Below are 20,419 nucleotides of genomic sequence, written 5' to 3'. Positions count from 1 at the left end.
GCGACCTAGTCTGGAAGATAATCAAGTCGGTCGGTGACGTTAACAAGCTCGAGGCGCCATGGGGGGGACCTTACAAGATCGTACAAAAACTCCGCTCTCGAGCTTACTATATGGAGGACGAAGATGGGAGACGGCTCGAGCGGCCATGGAGCGCGAACCATCTCCAACCCTACAGGGCCAGATAAGAGGTGCACGAGTGAACATTGATGTAATCTGTATGTGCCTTTGTGATGTAGGACATATATTAATAAAAGCACAAGTATCCTAGACTCTTGAGCCGATCGACCAAGTTAAAAGACGAGCGACGATTATAAACTCTTGTCTACACATTATATCCGTCAAGCGGGCAATGTTAAACCCCTATCTTCGTCAACCGTCAAGTGACAACGTTAAACACCAATTTTCATCAGTCGTCGAGTGGCGACGTTAAATCCCTATTTTCGTTAACCGTCGAGCGGCGACATTAAACCCCTGTCTTCGTCAATTGTCGAGCTACGACGTTAAATCCTTATCTTCATCAACCATCGAGTGGCGATGTTAAACTCCTATCTTCGTCAACCGTTGAGCGATGACGTTAAACCCCTGTCCTCGTCAACCGTCGAGCGGTAATGTTAAACCCCGGTCCTCGTTAATAGTCGAGCGACGACCTTAAACCCATGTTTACATCATTCAGCGGTCAAGCGGCGACCTTAAAACCCCAGTTTTCAACAATGGTTTTCACTATAAGGTGGTCGTTCAGTAAGCCTGAATTGATTAATCGGCTATGAAAACGGATAGTCTGTTGCCGATCGGAAGGTCACGAAGCCACATTGGTAAGTGCATTATGTTGAGCAGTTCGCAAATCGAAAAAAATACAAAAGAAGAGTTAAACGACGCAGAACGAAGGAGTGACATTAAATAAAAAGATTTGTCGAACTGGCGACCATTAATTAGCACTTGCAAATTTTTACAAGCCCAAAAAGGAAGTACAAAAACGAAGGCGCGCGGGAGCAGGCTCACTCAAGATAATCCAAAACGTCGTCGGGTAGCGACTTGGTCATCTTGTCCCAGTTGATGACTTTGCTTGTCAGAGCGGTGGGAATGTAGCCACCATCTTTCAGTTGGTTGAGCGTCCCGTCGATCGCAAGGTTGAAGAGACAGAGCGCCTGATCGGTGACCTTGTTGTTGAAGGTGTTGGAGCTCCATGGTAGTTTTTATATGATCAACTAAGTCCGATTAGGTTTTGTTAGTATTTGATTTATGTATAAGTATGTAGGAACTTAGGAGCAAAGGAAGTCGAGTGGAAGACGCAACTAGGGAGAATGATGACATGAGAAGAGACTCGACAGGCTTGATGCATCCAAGGGACGAGGTGCTGCGGAAGAGTACACCGACGGACAAGAAGGATGCGCGTGGCGGTCCGAGGGACGTGAAGCTAAGGAGGAAGTCTGCTCAAGAAGAAGGCCATAAAATAGGTTCGGGTGTGTCCTATTTCAGTTAGCCGAAATCACTTAAGCGATCGGAGCAGCAAGAGAGCCAAAAGGGAGCTTTAGAGCTACAACGCTACTAGAGGCGCCCTCAAAGGAGTTAAAGGCGCCTCCGCGTCTTTCAGTGGAAAGGTGCCTTCAATAGGGTTGACGGCGCCTTCAACCCACCATGGAAGGCATCTTCGACAGGCAAATATTGTCATTGCCAAAGGATAAAGCTTTATCCTTTTGTGCCTCGCTAGAGGTGCCTTCCAGCCTATTGGAGATGCCTTCCAGCCCCGGATAAGATTTTTCAGGGGCTATAAAAAGACCCCTGGACCTAGGAAATAAACATCAACTCTAGTATTCATTTCCTAGCAACTGTTTGAGCAATTAACGAGTGTAAGAGGCTTCTCTGCCTTCAACGAAGGAGATCTTTTAGAGCTTTTTCATTGTCCTTGGATTAACAACCACCTAGGTTGTAATTAAGTAAATCTTGTGCCTCGTCTTTTTAGTTGTTAATTTAATTTAGTATTATTGTTTCTTTTAATTATTAGAGTTGAAAGAATGGGAAGGGTGTTATTCTTTTTATAGGCAATTCACCCCTCTCTTGCCGGCCACCAACGGTCCAACAATTGGTATCAGAGCACAACCGTCTCAAAAGGGGTAATCACCGACTGAAGCACCGAAACGATGGTCGGACTGATAATCTTCCCACTGAAGTTTGAGGGAGAATTTGCGTCATGGAAGAAACACATGCAGGTATTTTTCAAAACTAATTTTAAAATTTTATTAATAATTAAATATGATTTTGTATCTCCCAAAGACCCCCAAGGAAATAAAAAAGAAGAGTACCAATGGACCAAGAATGAGCAAGCAGATTTTGTAGCAAACATACGAGCCGAGTTCCATCTACTCAGCGTACTTCCACCCCAGGAAGTAAATCCGATCGGAAATTACGAATCAGCAAAGGAACTTTGGGAGAAGTTCCTGGAGCTGCACGAAGGAACTTCCGAAGCAAAGCTCGCGAGGCGGGACCTACTCCGGAACCAACTGACGAACCTCCGGATGGAAGAAAGTAAAATAGTTACACATCTGCACTCGAGGATCAAAGAACTTATCATCAGATTCACGAATCTTGAAGAAAAGGTAATGAACCAAGAGTCATTAAGATATGCTTTAAACGCATTTCCTAGGACACCCGAGTGAACATCTATAGTCGATTCATTTTACGTATCTAAAGACCTCGAAGTTAGTTCATTAGAAAGTTTTTTTTCCACTTTTGAACTTCACGAATCAAGATGTGTAGACTTGCGAAACAAAAAAGAAAAGACAACCCACAACATAGCACTAAAAGCCAACCAAAGGGATAAATCAGATTCAGACTCTGAAACATCCATCGACGTAAATGAAGCGGCACTATTGGTAAGAAAATTTAATAAATTTATTTGATCTAATAAATTTAAGTCACAGACGAAAAGGGACTATCGGAATAAAAGGAAGGTCCAATGCTATAGCTACAACGAAGAGATACATCAAGGAGACTACTCCAAACTAAAGAAGAAGAAGAATGGCAAGGGTAACAGACCAAAGCACAAGAATTTGAAGGTCACATGGGATAAGTCGTCGTCCTCTGAATCCGAGATCGAAGCTTACGCTGGACTAGCTTTATTGGCTGACCACCAAGAAGAAGGTGAAAGTAGCTCAGAAATGAGTATCGATGAAAGGGGGAGGATCATCAGAGGAAAGCTCCGATGAAGAGGAAGCATCAGTTCATGAGGTAAGTGCTCTTTCACCCGAACAATCTTTCTAATTTATCAAAATACTTTCTAAAAATTTGTGCAAATTAAAAAAATGAAAATACTAATTTGAAAAGATAATTAGCCAAGACATTGCCATTAGAATTATTTGATAGTTTAAAGTTAGAAAATGAAAAATTAAAAGAAAAACATAGAATTATTCAAACAAAATTCTACATGCACAAATACCTATAATCATTCAAATGTTAGACCTATCAGTACGCTAATTTGGTATTTACAATTTCATAGGGGTCAACTTAGAAAAATCCCCAGAAGTAATATACCCCTCAAATTTATAATTAATCCAGTAGGAAGGAACCTATATTAATTTCCAAAATCGTATTTGGATTGAATTTATTTTGAACTTTTAGAGAAAAAAAATAAATGTTTAATTTCTTTAAGAGGCTTTGTCTAGAAAATGGTTGTTGCTCCAATAACTAAGAAGGCCTAGTGTCTCGTCACAGCCTGGAAGTCAATTAATGAAATGAATATTTAATTGACTTAATGTTAAAGTATTTAAATTAACTAATGCTTTCAATGTTTGTCAAAAATTCTATCAGAAATTATTTAGAAATTTTTTATTATTTCATCACTTATATTTTTTTAACAGTTAGAAAATTTTTCAAAGTGTTTTCTTTTGACTCTAATTTTTGGGCTTACACCTTAATATTTTTCTAAAAGCTTTCCTTAGACTTTTTAATGAACCCTATTTTTTTAATGTGATCAAAAGAGGGAGAAGTGAAGAACAAATCTAGCTAGGGAGAGGGTACTTGCAAAATTTTTACTTAGAAAATTTGTTCTTACTTGCAAATTTTTACTTAGAAAATTTTTTTCGCACTTAGAAAAATTTTTTACTTGCAATTTTTTTTTACAAATATTAAAACTATTTCTTTGTATGGTTTACCCTAACTTAACTTGAGTTTGATCACATTAAAAAGGAGAAGATTGTTGGAACCCAGTGGCAGTTTTGATGTAATCAACCAAGTCTGTTTAGGTCCTATTAGTATTTGGTTTCTGTGTCTAAGTGTGCAGGAGCTTAGGAGCACAGGAAGTCGAGTGGAAGACGTAGCTAGTGATACGGATGGCACAGGAAGAGAGTCGACGGGCTCGGTGCATTAGAGGGACGAGGTGCTGGGAAGAATACACCGGTGGACGAGAAGGATGCGCGCAACGGTCCGAGGGACGAAGAGCCAGGGAGAAAGTCTGCTCGAGGAGAAGGCCAGAAAATGAGTTCGAGTGAGCCCTATTTCGGTTGGCCGAAATCACCTAAGCGATCGAAGTAGCAAGAGAGCCAAAAGGGAGTTGCAGAGTTGCTGGAGGCACCCTCAAAGGAGTTAAAGTCGCCTTCGTATCTTTTAGTGGGAAGACACCTTCAATAGGGTTGAAGGCGCCTTCAACCCACCATGGAAGGCACTTCGACTAGGCAAATATTGTCGTTGCCAAAGGATAAAGCTTTATCCTTTAGTGCCTTGCTGGAGGCGCCTTCCAGCCTGTTGGAGGTGCCTTCCAGCCTCGAATAAGATTTTCCAGAGGCTATAAAAAGACCCCTGGACCTAGAAAATAAACATCAACTCCAGTATTCATTTCCTAGCAACTGTTTAAGCAATTAACGAGTGTAAGAGGCTTCTTCGCCTTCACCAAAGGAGATCTTTTAGAGCTTTTTCATTGTCTTTGGATTAACAACCACCTATGTTGTAACCAAGTAAATCTTATGCCTTATCTTTTTAGTTGTTAATTTAATTTAGTATTATTGTTGCTTTTAATTATTAGAGTTGAAAGAACAGGAAGGATGTTATTTTTTTTATAGGCAATTCACCCCCCTCTTGCCGGCCACCAGCGGTCCAATAATTGGTATACGATGTCTCAAAATTTTATATCTGATGTCTTTTATGTTCCTAAATTTCACCAAAACTTATTAAGTATAGGACAATTATCCGAAAAGGGTTATAAAATATACATTACTCAAAGGTATTGCACCACAAGAGATGGAAAAGGGAAATTGATAGCAAAAGTAAAGATGTCTCAAAATCAATTATTTCCTTTGAAAATTCAACATAAATTTCTTTCTTATTTTAATTCTGAGATTTTGGATGATAATTAGTTGTGGCATATGCGTTTTGGGTACTTTCATTTTTCTGGGTTAAATTATTTAGCGAGAAAGAAGCTTGTTTTTGAGTTACCTGATATTATGAAGTCTAATCATGTTTGCGAGACTTGCTTAATTGGCAAGAAGCATAGAGAACCTTTTCCTGTAGGAAAGTCTAGAGCCACAAAACAGTTAGAACTTGTTCATTCAGATTTGTGCACAGTTGAAGTTCCATCACATGGAGGTAATAAGTATTTTATTACTTTTATTGACGATTTGAGTCGGAAAACTTGGGTTTATCTTCTACATCAAAAGTTAGAAGCATGTGATATTTTCAAGCAATTTAAGTTATTTATTGAAAAACAAAGTGGACATGAAATCAAAATCTTAAGAACTGATAGAGGTACAAAATATATTGTTTGTGATGATTTTTTAAAGAAGCATGGTATTCAACATCAAATGACACCTAGATATACTCCACAACAAAATGGGGTGGCTGAGAGAAAAAATAAAACTGTTATGGACATGGTAAGATGTAGGTTGAAATCAAAAAATCTGCCTAAGCATTTCTGGGCAGAAGTTGTATCTTGTGATATTTTTGTCTTGAATAGGTGTTCAACAAGAAGTGTTTAAGATAAGACACCCGAGGAAGCTTGGAATGGAAGAAAGCCAACTGTCAAACATCTCAAGATCTTTGGTTGTTTGACATATGCACATGTACTAGATAAGTTGAGGAAGAAACTTGATGATAAAGGTGAGAAATATATCTTTATTAGCTACAGTAATACATCAAAGGCTTATAAGCTATATAATCCTAAAACTAAGAAAGTTATTATAAGTCATGATGTGATTTTTGATGAACATGATAGTTGGAATGGGTCTATTGAAAAAGAAAAGTCAATTGTTATTCCTGTTATTCCCAATGACCTTTTGGATCAGCAGCCTACTCAAGATAATATTCAAGTTTCTGTACAATCTGAAGCACCAACTAAGAGATCACAACACGAGCGCCGATTACAAGCTTGCTTGCAAGATTACATATTAAATAATGATAATGACCTGTCTGATGAGGAAATTGTTTAGTTTGCTCTTTTTGCAAATTGTGATCCTATATCTTTTGAGGATACTGCAAAAAAGACTCATTGATTAAAGGCAATGGATAAGGAAATTCAGGCCATTGAAACTAATGGTACTTAGGAATTGACTGAATTACCTCCAAGAAAAGAACTGATTCGAGTAAAATGGGTGTACAAGACAAAGTATAAATCAAATGGTGAAATTGATTGTTTTAAAGCAAGGTTAGTTGCAAAAGGTTACAAGCAAAAAGCAGGTATTGATTACTTTGAGGTTTTTGCTCTTATAAGTAGACTTGATACAGTTCATATGCTTATTTCACTTATTGCTTAAAAAATTGGAAACTGTATCAAATGGATGTGAAATCTGCTTTTCTGAATGACTTCTTGGAAGAAGAAATATATGTTAAACAACCTTCAGGATACGTGAAGAAAGGGGAAGAGAATAAAGTTTACAGGTTAAAGAAACCTTTATATGGTTTAAAATAAGCACCGAGAGCATGGTATAGTTGTATTGATTCTTACTTTCTTGAAAATGGTTTTTTGAGATGTCCTTATGAACATGCTTTGTATGTTAAACATACTAAATCTGGAGATACACTCATATCTGTCTTTATGTTGATGACCTGATCTTCACCGGAAATAACTTAAAGTTAATCATAGAATTCAAGGAGGCTTTGGTTAGTAAATTTGAAATGACAGATATAGGCTTAATGAGTTATTTCCTAGGACTTGAAGTTATTCAGATGGATGATGGGATCTTTGTCTCACAAAAGAAATATGCTTCTGATAGTTTGAAAAGATTTAGAATGGAGTGCTCAAAACTGATTCCTACTCCCGTGATTGAAAAGATAAAGTTGTCCAAAGATGAAACTAGTAAGAGTGTGGATATTACAACTTACAAAAGCTTGATTGTGAGTTTAAGATATTTGGTTGCTACGAGGCCAGATATTTCTTTTGGAGTTGGGGTACTTAGCAGGTTTATGGAGAAACCAAAAGAGTCATATTGGGCTGCAACAAAGCGAATTCTCATATATGTCAAAAGTACAATTAATGATGGAATCTTGTATTTTACTAATGAAACTGTGAAACTTGTTGGATTTACAGATAGTGATTGGGTCGGAGATGTTGAGACTAGAAAGAGTACATCAGGATATGCTTTTCATCTAGGTTCAGCTATATTTTCTTGGTCCTCTAAAAAACAGCAAGTGGTAGCACTTTCAACAACAGAAGCAAAATATATAGCAGCAACAAATTGTGCTACGCAAGCAATTTGGATAAGAAAAATTTTAGAATTTCTTCAACACAAACAAGATGGCCCTACGATAATTTTATGTGATAACAAGTCAACAATTGCATTATCTAAGAATCCAGTCTTTCATGGTCGCAACAAACATATAGATATCAAGTATCATAAAATCAGAGAATGGGTTGAAAAAAAACAAATCAACATTGAGTATTGCCCTAGTGAATGTCAAGTTGCAGACATCTTTACAAAATCAATGAAGACAGAGACTTTTCTCAAGTTGAAGAAGGTAATTAGAATGGCTAACATTTGTGACGGTTTAAGGGAGATTATGTTGTATTATTTAAATCAAGTCAAAATTAAGATAGAATATGTCCATATTTAATGGATATGCTTTGAATCAAGTCAAAATCTAGATGCATAATTTAAGGATCCATGGCATGATTTTAGGATCAGATTAGTTTCTCCTACTGCTATATAAAGGTATGTGTAGCCTATGCTTGTAATCATATTTTAGATTTATTAGCAATATAAAAAAAATTGACTCTCAAATTTTTGTCTCTTCCTCATCTAAGTTACTGCTATCGAGTGTTCTCTTTTATCTCTTCTTCATCTAAATGCTATCAGAAATGCATACAATTAGAAAAAACAAATCTGATTTCTATTACGGAGTAGTGATTGACTAGGTGATGATTAGAGATCAGTATTTCATTCAAGTTAGTGTCGTTTAGACGAAATTTTGTTTGGGTTTCTCATCTGCGTTCAATCTCGAATTCTATTTAAAAGAAATCCTGTGCAATATCCTCATCTACAATCCTTTTGGCTGTTCTTTTAACTGTAAATCTGGTTCAGCACTTGATTCCCAGAAGTCATGATTCCTGTGATAAATAATTACCTTTAAAAGGTTCTGGTCTATGCAATATATACAACTCGATAATCTTGCAAGGCTAATATGCTTTATAACATGGATCATATGATCGTTTGAAAAAAGCAACATATTCACTACAACAGAATGGCAGATTCCAAATATGTATAAAGGTAAATCCACTTTTGAATGAACATATTGAGTTTAGGCTGTCATCTGGCCAAGTTGGTAAAAGGACTTGGAATTTGTTATGAGGCAACTGGACCAAAACTTACCTTCACCAAAATGGGGGTTTAGGTTGTTTCTATGTGCACTAGAAATAAGTTCCAGGTAGTTTCTACACTCGTATGACATGAATATGATCAAATTAATATGCAAAATTGAGCTGCTTGCAAGTGTAAATTTCAAGCTCATTGGTGATAGGTAATGCACAATTTTCCACACTTGAGTGAACCATGGACTAATTTCTCCATCAATTATAATTGTGAATGTAGCTTAAGCAAGTATGCCTAGTAATTTATAAAAGCAGACATAATAGTAAAATTAATTTTATAATTTATCAAACACGCACTTGGCCTTGTACTTCCAGTAATTTCCAACTAGAATTTGCTGGTACCATGTGTTGTTTAAATTCCAAGGTGGTTTACATTAGCCACCTTATATTAGCCATTTGATTCCTTTATTATCTCCCCCCAGTTGCTCCACTTTATGGGATGATGGCCACTCTTATCATCGCCACCTCATTTAATAGCCACAATGGCTACCTTATATGGTGGCAAAAGGTGAATACGTTCGCCCCCAGTGCTCTCGCCAATTCATCTCAAGACTAACACAGAGGAGATAAATCACGGACGGCTACTAGCTTTTGGAATAATGACTAGCACATAAAGAAAATATTTACCTCGACTTTACCAAGATTCGAATCCACAATGACTATCTTATAGATGGATGATAATCAAGTTCAGCAATGAAAAGTGATAACACCTCATGCATCCTTTAGATGAGCTAAGAGATGAAGGAATATTGACCTTAAATTATCGTGGTACTTTACATTTTTATACCGTAGTTTCTTTTTTTTTTTTTTTTTTTTGTATTTTTTGCTACACGATACACTACAAAAATTTTCAGGATTACCGACGGAAAGATCCGTCGGTATTCTGTCGGTACAAAGCCTTACCGACGGAAAACAATCGGTTGCGAGGATATGCGTGGGAACCTATTTTCCCGACGGAAATAAAACTTCCGTCGGTATATTATCGATGGAATTGGTATTTCCGTCGGCAATTACCGACAGAAATACTGTTTCCGTTGGCAATTGCCGACGGAAAAGCTAAGCCCGTAGGTAATTTACGATACAAAAATACTGACGAAATACATATTCCGTCGATATTCCATTAGAAAATAAAAAAAAAACTAATAGCACCTAATTATATTCTCATTCAATCGTATATACAAATTATATATATTCATATAAAACCATCACAATCGATGATATTTTATGCATATAAACATCATATTATATGATCCATATGCACAATCATATTTTACATATACCTTAACAAGCCATAACCACTACCCCTCCACAATTGATGCTCTATATTGATATGACATTCCTTAATTTCATATCCTTCAACGCCATAACCACTACCCCTCCACAATTGATGCTCTATATTGATATGACATTCCTTAATTTCATATCCTTCAACGCCATAACCACTACCCCTCCACAATTGACTAGAATGTTCCATCACCCATCACAGCCATAATTAAAATTACTACTGTTGGAGCAGTTTCTATATATAGTTATAACATTGGGAATGTGCTCTTAATCCTGAAGTTTATAATTTGTGCACCAGGAATTTTCAAGATGCCATGTATATATATTTGTTCTTTCTTGGTGGCTGGATGAATATGCTTGACTTGATTGCCTCAGGTACAATGTTTAAATTAATGAGATAGTATTATTGTTATATGAAGGAAAATGAATTTATGGTTCTGTGTCATCTAAACTTGAAATAAAATCTTATGCATAGATGGCTTCGGGCTTGCCCTATTTTATACAAGAGAAATATCTAAACTTAGAGTCAGTGGTAAATAGTTAAAACAAGAAGTTAGGGCATTTACTGAAAGTGAATTAAGATAACTGATCTTCCTTATGATGCTGATGTTGTTGTATGTAAGACCCACTCTTTTTTCTTTGTCGAAATTGGCATGAATCAAGTGCTCAAATAGGATTTGGTGAATGTGCAATAAGAAAATCTCACACTTCAACACAAATGAGTGGGGAGATGAAAAAGGTCCCTATGAAATAGGACTAACTTGACTCTGAGAAAATCCATCTTGACAATACTTAGTGGCACAGGGTTGTCTCATGCTAATAGACTAATTCTATCTTTATTATAATATAATAGATAAAATATTAAATCAAGAAGAATCTAAATCTAAAACTTAAATACTAAGATAATGAGGAAAAATAACACTGCTTAGCTGGCTCATTTATTTTTGTTAAAATAAATAAAAAATTAATCTAGAAAAGTGGACAATTGGACCACAGTGGGTAGGGGCTATGACATTCATTAGGATGATAGGGAAATTGGAGCAAGCGGTACTTATAATGAGTAGGGTGTGGATGAAGTAAGAAGGTTAAGAATGTACTCATGCAAGAGTTTATTAGGTTGTGCCAACAGAAGCAAACTACAGATAATCAATTACAGTCATTGACACAACACCTTCAAGGAATGGAACAACGACAACAACAGATGATGACATTCATGACGAAAGTCATGCAAAGCCCTGGATTCTTTGCACAATTTGTGCAGCAAAATGATAGCAATAGATGCAATTACTGGAGTTCACAAAAAAAGATTGCCAGAACACCAAGGCACTATGCTTGAAGGTCAAATAGTAAAGTTCCAACTATTGATCACTGAAGAAGCTAAAGCGTTGCTGAGTCAAATTGCAAAGATGAACGCATCTCCAAGGCTTGAATCTTCAGAAATTTCAAATAATCTTCAACTAGAGAACTCCCAAACTTCATCTGAAGTATTTGAAAGAACATCAAGTCAGAATTCTGGTGTTACTCAATCACAGATCCTTGCAAATTCTGTTGTTTCATTTCTCCCTGTGCTCTCGGCTGAATCTGATCAGTCTTCTGTAGTAGTTATACCATAGTTCCAGAGAAGATTGCTGTGTCTTCAGTTGATATTAACACCCAAGAGTTTTCTGAATTACTTGGAATAGTCCTGTTGCGGATGATATTGAAATCTCAGTTGAGAAGTTGGAAGTGGGAAAGTCACAGGACTTGTGTGCTAACCAGAATGCCTCATCCTTTCAAGAGATTGGGCCTTTGGAGATGGATTATTTATCAACAGAAACTGACATTAACATATACAATGATGAGGAGAAGCTTCCTGGCATTATCAGTGAGTTCTGGGAGCAATTTTTGGTGTCTAGCTCTCTGCCACTAGACACAGAGGAGGTCGAGTCCACCACACAGGGAGAAATGGATGTGCATGGATCAACACAGCTCGTCTGTATGGATCTACACAACGTATGAATAATAATATCATGGTGCTGGAAGCTTTGATGTTTTTACATAGCCTTTTGGTTGTTTTGCCTACAGTTTCTATCCGGCAAGACTACCATTTCCTTTTTGACAGCAATCTTCTTGTTTTTTTACCGTTGTTTTAACAGCAATCATTTCTGTTACTAAAACCATTGTCAATCTTTCAAGCTTACAATTGATAAAAAGCCAGTGGCATAGGCTTATATGATTGTTTTCTCCTGAAATATCACTTCCACGTTTGTTCTCGGTCCTGTAACTTGAACTGTTTTTAATTTAGTCCTGTTAGAGTCAATTTATATTTTTAGTCCAATAATTTATAATATTTTTAATTTTAATCTTTTTTCTCCGAAATCAAAATTTTTCACTGAAATTTTCAGATGACTGAGTTATAGATTGAATTTGGAGGTTTTAATTTTTTATGACCATGTAGCTTTTTTAGGTCTAATCCAGAAGAGAATTTGACAAAGATGGGGATAAGAAAACTAATTGAGAAGAATTTGATAAAGACTAGAGATTGCATACCAATTAAAGGCAAAGTAAATAACTTTTATTACCAAGTTTCATGTTATTATGGCAGTTAGTATAGACCTAACAGAATGGAGATGTGGATGTAGGAAATAGGATTTGAGTAAATTGACTCATAAAAAGCCACATGAATCAAAAAAAAAAAAATCCTCAAATTAATTTATAACTCATTATTTGACAGTCAATTGGATATTTTTCTATAAAAAATTTCAAATCTAAAGAAAAAAAAGACTGAGATTAAAAAATATTAGAAATTATTAGACGCAAAATGTAAATTGACTCGTACCAAAATTAAAATTGGAAAAAGTGAACGTATTATTGAATGTGTCTAAATAATATTATATTTTATAAGTTTATTATATACTTTTTCATCCATTTCCATATTTAATTTCAAAAATAAATCTTAATTAATTTGTAATAATAATACTTAATTAAATTTTTAATTAATAAATTCAGCTTACCAGAATCTGGCCAGCCAGATTTACCGCTATATATAAATACGTCCTTAAACTGCACGCCACGCAATTTAAAGGGTAAGACTAGAATTGTAATTTTCTTGTCGAATAAATCAACTCCTGCCCGGTTCCAACCGGTTCGGGATTTCGGTCATCCGATACGACGAGCCACCTTCGTCCCACTCTAACCCTACGGTCTCTTCCTCCCGTTCGCAGTCGATCGCTCTCCTCTCCTGTCGCGAAAGCAGCTCATCCACCGACAGCACGCCTCCTCCGGATCGCGGCTAGGCCACCGCTTTGCACTTTCTTCTTCCCTGTCTCGCTTCACTACGCTATCGGCTTGCCCCTCCGGCCGCGGTGCCGTCGCGGTCGCTGCCCCTTTTACGCCTTACTTCATCTGAACAGCGAAAAATGGTTGTCGGGTTGATCAATGCTAATCCCGTAGTTTATCAGAAAAAAGAACGCCGACCTCGTGGTCTTGCAGCCGTAACAGATGAGTATGCGGAAGAGCCTATTGATCTGCTAGAAATTTTCGGTACCCTTTTTAGCATCGCAAATTGTCCGCTTTATTTGATCTATTTAGTTGCTTCAGAAATCATCGTGTGAATTTCTTAGTTATATGAAGGTATCACTGATTATGTTGTGGAAACTTAAAAGTTATATTGGCAATTTACCAAAAGGCGAACTTAGATTTTTGAATTTACCAAAAGGTGCACACTACTTTGATATTTATCAAAGGATGCACCTTTTTACGATGGTCTTTCTATTATACCCTCCTGACAAATTTAATTGATTTCCTTTTCTCATTTCCCTCTCTTCTCTTTCCTCCTATGCATGCAATGTATCTTCTCTTTCCTGTCCTCTTTTTTATCTTTTTTTTTTTTTCAATTTTTGTTTTCTCAACCCTGTTATAGGAGATCAGGCCCAACAACAGAAAAAAAAAAAAAAAAAAAGAGAGATTTAGATTTTTCAAAACCTCTGGTCCTCCACTAGGAATGCCGAAAATAACAATAGAGAGTATATTTAAACTCATTGCAATTTTAGAAATCTACAGGATCTAAAATGGTTGCAATCTGAGGTCTCTAGGTCGATTAGTGGGTTTTGATCGAAATTCACTGATCGACCTAGAGACCTCAGATTGCAGTCGTTTAAGGTATTGTGGATCTCTAAAATTACAAGGAGTCTAAATATTATTTCCATTGTTATTTTTGGCATTCTTAATAATAGACCAGAGGTTTTGAAAAAATTAAATTTCTCTTTCTTTCTTTTTTTCTATTGTTGGGCTTGATATCTCTTCATTTCAGGCCCAATAACAGAAAAAAGGAAAAAATAAAGAAAGAGATATTTAGGTTTTTCAAAACCTCTGGTCCACCACTAGGATGTCGAAAATAACAATGGAGAGCATATTTAGACTCCTTGCAATTTTAGAAATTCATAGGACCTGAAATGGTTGCAATATGAGGTCTCTAGGTCGATCGAAACCCACTGATCGACCTAGAGATCTCAGATTGTAATCATTGCAAGTCCTGTGGATTTATAAAATTGTAAGGAGTCCAAATATGTTCTCCATTATTATTTTCAGCATTCTTGATGGTGGACCAGAGGTTTTGAAAAAACTAAATCATTCTTTCTTTCTTTTTTTTTCTATTATTGGGCCTGAAGAGATATCAGGTCCATGCCCACGTTGGGCCTGATATCTCTTCATATCAGGTCTAATGTAGGCCTGATATGGGGAGATATCTGGCCCAACAACAGAAAAAAAGGAAAAGAAAGAGAGATTTAGTTTTTTCAAAACCTCTAGTCCACCACTAGGAATGCCAAAAATAACAATGGAGAGCAAATTTGGACTCCTTGCAATTTTAAAAATCCATAGGACCTAAAATGGCTGCAATCTGAGGTCTCTAGGTCGATCAGTGAGTTTCGATTAAAATCTACTGATGGACCTAAAAAGCTCCGATTGCATCCATTTCAGTTCTATGGATTTCTGATGTTGCAAGGAGTTCAAATATGCTATCCATTGTTTATTTCGACTTCTAAAAGATGTTAAAATATAATAAGAAAGAATCAACAAAACAATCCTCATACGTTGGCCCGATACGATTCATATCAGGCCCACGCATGAGGATTTTTTCTAATTCATCATTATTACAATTTTACACCTCTGTAGAAGCCGAAATAAATAATGGATCAGTTTCTATTGATTTCTGGGGTTGTAAAGAAGTCAAATATGTCATCTATTGATTATTTCGACTTCTCCAAATGTATTAAAATGTTATCAAAAAATAACTAAACTCTAAACGTTGTGGGACTAATATGATTTATATATCAAGCCTATGTTATGCATGCATGCATGGAAAAAAAAAGAGAGGAAAGAGAAGAGCGAAGAGGAAAAATTAGATTGGTTGCATGTATAGGAGAGAGTAAATAGAAGAGAGAGAGAGAAACGACAGTGAAAAAGAAAAAGTCAGATTTGTCAGAAGGATAAAATAGAAAATGTACTTAAAAGTACGTTCTTTGGTAAATACCAAATAGCGTATGCCTTTTGGTAAATTTAAAAATCTACATGCACCCTTTGGTAAATACCAAAGTAGCGTATGTCTTTTGGTAAATTTAAAAATCTACATGCGCCCTTTGGTAAATTGTATCCTACTTAACATATGACCTATGAGGAATGGTAATTTAAACTGTGTCCTTTGTATCTGAAAAGCATCAATAGACAATATTCGACTGGAGGATCTTTGTTCTAAATGATTTATGAATTGCGTTTCATTTTTTTAGAAGAAAGTGTTTCTTAACTTGCATATGGTAGAATTGTGGAGAAACTCATGAAGATATATTCTCTAGGTGACGCTTGGAAAAATTAAAGCTATTCATGTGTCATTAGAAATTGCTACTGAATTAGTGAATCCATGGACTGATGGTCAGGGAGAAAGAGTTATTAAGAATCTAAGATATCATTGTGAAACATGCTCATCCAAATTATTTTTGTCAAAGATATTATTGTGAAACATATTCATCCATATTCAGGGGCAACAAAATACCTTCAACAAAAGTATTTTTCTGATTTAAAATTCGAATCAATATGTAGTTATCAATTTCATCACGGATTGTCTGACTTATTTTATTTTCATAAAAAGTAATCACGAATAATACCTTTAATAGAGTAAGTTACATGTTCTCTTTTTGGTATTTGGGATTATTTTATGTACTCCTAGCCAACGCCAAAATTTGTGTAATCTTCAAAACTTCGCATTTACAAACATCATTTTTGTGTATTCACCTCCATTCATTTGGGCTACTGTTATGTGGATTACTGCCAAGAAGTTGAGTAGACAAGAAGTTAAGAGTAGGCATGACTTGTTAAACAAAAACCAGCAATATTGATATGCTGTTAGTATGATGAATAGTAATCGTCAGATGATAAGACTGTCGGATCATTTGTTTTTGCATTTTTTTCAGTGTCATCTACGCACTAATTTTTATATTTTATATTTTGGCAATATTAATTGGGGATTGTGGTTTTGGTCAGTTTGGGTACTGGCATTGAGATCTGATTACTATGTCACAATTTTATATTTTTTCTTCTATTTTACTTAGATGCTTCAACTACTTAATGCTCACAGATCATGTAAGAGATATCAAGGACCCAGAGCACCCATATTCATTGGAAGAGTTGAAAGTGGTAACAGAAGAGTCAATTGAAGTCAATGATAAAGAGAGTCATGTTAGGCAAGTCAGCATTTTTTTCCTTCACTTTAATAGGGTCATTTACCTAGTTGGTTATGAGATTTATTGTTGAGTATCTGTTTGTATATGTGCAGGGTCACTTTTACACCCACGATAGAGCATTGCAGTATGGCCACTATTATTGGACTTTGCTTGCGAGTAAAGCTTATGCGCAGTCTTCCTTCTCGTTACAAGGTTTGAGTGCCATGCAAAATCAATTAATAAAGTGTTTGTGAAATCTGCTCATTACCACCTGTATCAATATGCATGCCCAATGTTAGAACTACTAGAAGCATGACAAATGATTTTTTATATAGCTATAAGTTATACACCAAGAGTCGGCCTTAAGTTCCTATCTTTTTTATGTTAGTACTAGGTAAACTAACCAATCATACAAGTATACTTCCTTGGTTTATTGATGAGAGTATTGAATTTGAAGCTTGAATTATAAAAAGGAAAACTTGATACTAAAGGCTTTAGCGTAAGGAGAATAAAAATTGAGCATAGTTTCAGTAGGTTAAGATGGATACGAATTTCCATAAATAAGAGTTTTAAATGTCTTTATCTTATTATTTAATAAGGGGGCATGATAATGATGAAAATATTATTAATGGTATAGAGAATGAGCAATAATATGATTGTGCTATGGTTTGCAATACTTTATGAATCAAAATATTAGGTGTTAGAAATTAATACGTATCAAAAGTTTGATATAGCCAAGACAAAAGTTATAAGATGGACCCGTGGAGTTACTTGAACAACTAAGATTAAAAAAAATGTGTCAGAGCAATTAGGTGTAGTGTTAATAGATGATTAAATGAGACAAAGTAGGTTGAGACGATATAAACATGTTTAAAGGTAATCAATACATAATATAGTGAGCAAAGTCAAATCAATTAGAGCAAAAAACATAATGGGTAAAGGGATACTAAAGAACTTCAACAGTCATTGAAAAATCAGATCGTATCACATTCACCAGTGTAATTAAAAAAAATTATTGATTCAAGCAGGGCTAATGATGTAGGGTTGCATAGAGCTCTATGTAGTGATAAGATTTATGCAGTGGACTCTGAAAAGTTGGGACATACACTATTTGATGACAATGATATATACCTGTAAGATTTCAAATTTGTTTAGATTATAGCAGGCATAGCTTGAAAATTTGTTTATAATTATTATTAAAAAAAATTATTGATTCAAGCAGGGCTAATGATGTAGGGTTGCATAGAGCTCTATGTAGTGATAAGATTTATGCAGTGGACTCTGAAAAGTTGGGACATACACTATTTGATGACAATGATATATACCTGTAAGATTTCAAATTTGTTTAGATTATAGCAGGCATAGCTTGAAAACTCGGCTGATTTTGATATTTATCCTTCCAGTTGGATCCAAATCAGACCTGAAATATTTAATGTTGTTTCTTATTAATCAGGTAAGGGAATACAATATAATTATTATTACACTACATTTAGGTGATCTAATACACTTCAACTATTTTTATTATGAATTTTATAATTTAATTTTGTTCATCATTGCCAATATATTTTTAGTTATATACTCTTAACATTTTGATATATATATATATATATTATTAATAGTAGTATGCTAGTGATACATTATAGTGTAAATATATTGCATAAATACTTTTATTTTATACACTAAACATTTTTTCTATTAGTTCCAATAATTATTGATTCTATCGATCCCATAAGTAGATATTTTGACATGCTGATACAGATTTTGCAAACTATGCTCACATGTTATGAACTTCTTAACATAATCTGTCGGAACTACCTGATTATGTATGAATTGCAATTGGGGCTCTGAACTTTCTACTTGGCTGATGTAAAGCAACACAATATAAAAGCAAAAGCTAAACTGATTTCACTCGAGACATTGGGGTCTAGATGGTGGAGGTTAAAGGAGGTTGCCACGTAGTGGAACAGCAGCAGTCTGGTGCTCTCCGACTCCAACAGAAGATGTTAGTTGAACCTCGAGGCCGATGCGGAAGGACCAATATTAGAGAACAGTGAGAATTTAGAAGATGAGGTTGTTGGTATGGTGGAATTCGCTACTGATTGTGAAGGACCAATATTAGAGAACAGTGAGAATTTAGAAGATGAGGTTGTTGGTATAGAGGAATTCGCTACTGATTGTGGAATTTGGTCCCGTTGTAGTATCATGGCTTGTGGCAATTCTGTGGCAAGCAAAGGGGGTTTAGATAGTGGAAAACATTGAGAGGTTTAGACTTCAGAGTGATTGGATTTGTTTACTAATAGAGTGATCGCAGCAACCATTCAATTTTTACCTGTGCCCCCAATCATCAGTCAAATTTTTTAATAATCGTTTAAGTTATATTGTGTTTAGAAATTAAGCTGATTATTAGGCAACTGCAACAAAAAGGCAAATTTAGCCGTAACTCAACTCTACTGAATTATATGTTTTGAACCAGCATGACTACAGATGTCCTTTCAGCGTACCCTTTTACCACGTTTGGATGCAGTTTCCTGCCGATCCTCCTGTTATTTTTACCGTGTTCATTAATTCTCTTCCTTGAATGGGGCTAAATCTTTTTGTAGGTGGACATCCGGGTGGCTCCTGGAACGCATGCAACAGAAGCCGCGGGTACAATACCATATTGTTTTTGCTGTTGGCACACTGTTTTTCCCTCTTTGTTTTTCTGTGCTTCATTCTTACTCAATGTCATTTCGCATTATTCCAGTGAACAAGCAGTTAAATGACAAAGAGCGCGTTGCAGCAGCGCTGGAGAATCCAAACCTACAGGAAATGGTGGATTCGTGCTTAGAGCCAACTTTTGCCTGATTAATTCAGAGAGTAATTATATTTCAGCTGCGACATTTAATATGCGAAATTTTCGTGCCCACGTAAGAATGCATGATTAGAATTCCTCATTCCTTGCATGTGTTATTGTTTCTCCTGTAGAGCCACAGGCGTGGTTTGTGTATTTTTTATTTTTCCAGAGCGTTTTGCAAGTGAAAGACAAAAGGAACCATTTTTCTGATGTAATTTGGAATATGGAACAGCTATTTCAGGTAAATACAATCGATAATAAATTAATTTATTCTATTATATATTGTGCCTTTTAGTGCTTCCAGGTAATATAATTCAGCTTTGTTTAGCACATTATTTTATTTTTTTGGTGCTTCCATTCATAGATCACTAACATTTGCTAGAACTTTTTATTTTGACCAGTATCGTTTTCGCGTCTGCATCATTCTTCCTTTATGTGATGTGAAAAAAAAAATCTACAAAATAGAAATGCAAACAACTTATTAACAATAAATTTGGTTTTTTAATTCAAAAATTAAGTTCCTTCTGATGAGATAATTTGATTAAGTTCCAATCGATGTGCTCATTTTTTTATTTTTTATTTTTATTTTTGCCAAAATCCAATAATTCAGGTTGCATAGTGAAATAAGCTTGTTGCCAAAATCTGACTATTTTTGAGTCTTGACAATGATAAAATTGCCATTTAGAGGGGCAGAGTGATGAAATAATTATTATAAGGTACGGTGTATATATAACTTTCAATAATAAAAATAAAATAATTTAAAAATAAAAAATGCTCAAAGTTAATATATTACCAAAAAAGAAAGCTAAAAGTTACTTA

The 20,419-nt window shown here is 35.5% G+C and overlaps 1 protein-coding gene across 1 annotated transcript; it reads left to right on the top strand.

The window, feature by feature from the left end:
• The first annotated feature begins 13,172 nt into the window (after window positions 1–13,172).
• On the top strand, window positions 13,173–19,880 carry LOC122020823 (protein AE7-like). The gene is made up of 5 exons (XM_042578851.1): window positions 13,173–13,594; window positions 16,683–16,788; window positions 16,881–16,980; window positions 19,368–19,413; window positions 19,511–19,880. Exons 1-5 carry the CDS (start codon window positions 13,471–13,473, stop codon window positions 19,609–19,611), a joined length of 477 nt encoding a protein of 158 aa, XP_042434785.1. The 5' UTR covers window positions 13,173–13,470; the 3' UTR covers window positions 19,612–19,880.
• Window positions 19,881–20,419: the final 539 nt, after the last annotated feature.

Source organism: Zingiber officinale, chromosome 9A (assembly GCF_018446385.1).
Source record: "Zingiber officinale cultivar Zhangliang chromosome 9A, Zo_v1.1, whole genome shotgun sequence".
NCBI classification, from domain to species: Eukaryota; Viridiplantae; Streptophyta; class Magnoliopsida; order Zingiberales; family Zingiberaceae; genus Zingiber; species Zingiber officinale.
This window is presented reverse-complemented; position numbering and strand designations above follow the sequence as displayed.

Excerpts from the sequence above, each read along its gene's own strand:
- LOC122020823 (XM_042578851.1), top strand. The coding sequence starts at position 13,471 with ATGGTTGTCGGGTTGATCAATGCTAATCCCGTAGTTTATCAGAAAAAA. Across the intron at positions 16,981-19,367 it reads GTCTTCCTTCTCGTTACAAG|GTGGACATCCGGGTGGCTCC; the intron begins GTTTGAGTGCCA and ends ATCTTTTTGTAG. Across the intron at positions 19,414-19,510 it reads GCATGCAACAGAAGCCGCGG|TGAACAAGCAGTTAAATGAC; the intron begins GTACAATACCAT and ends GCATTATTCCAG.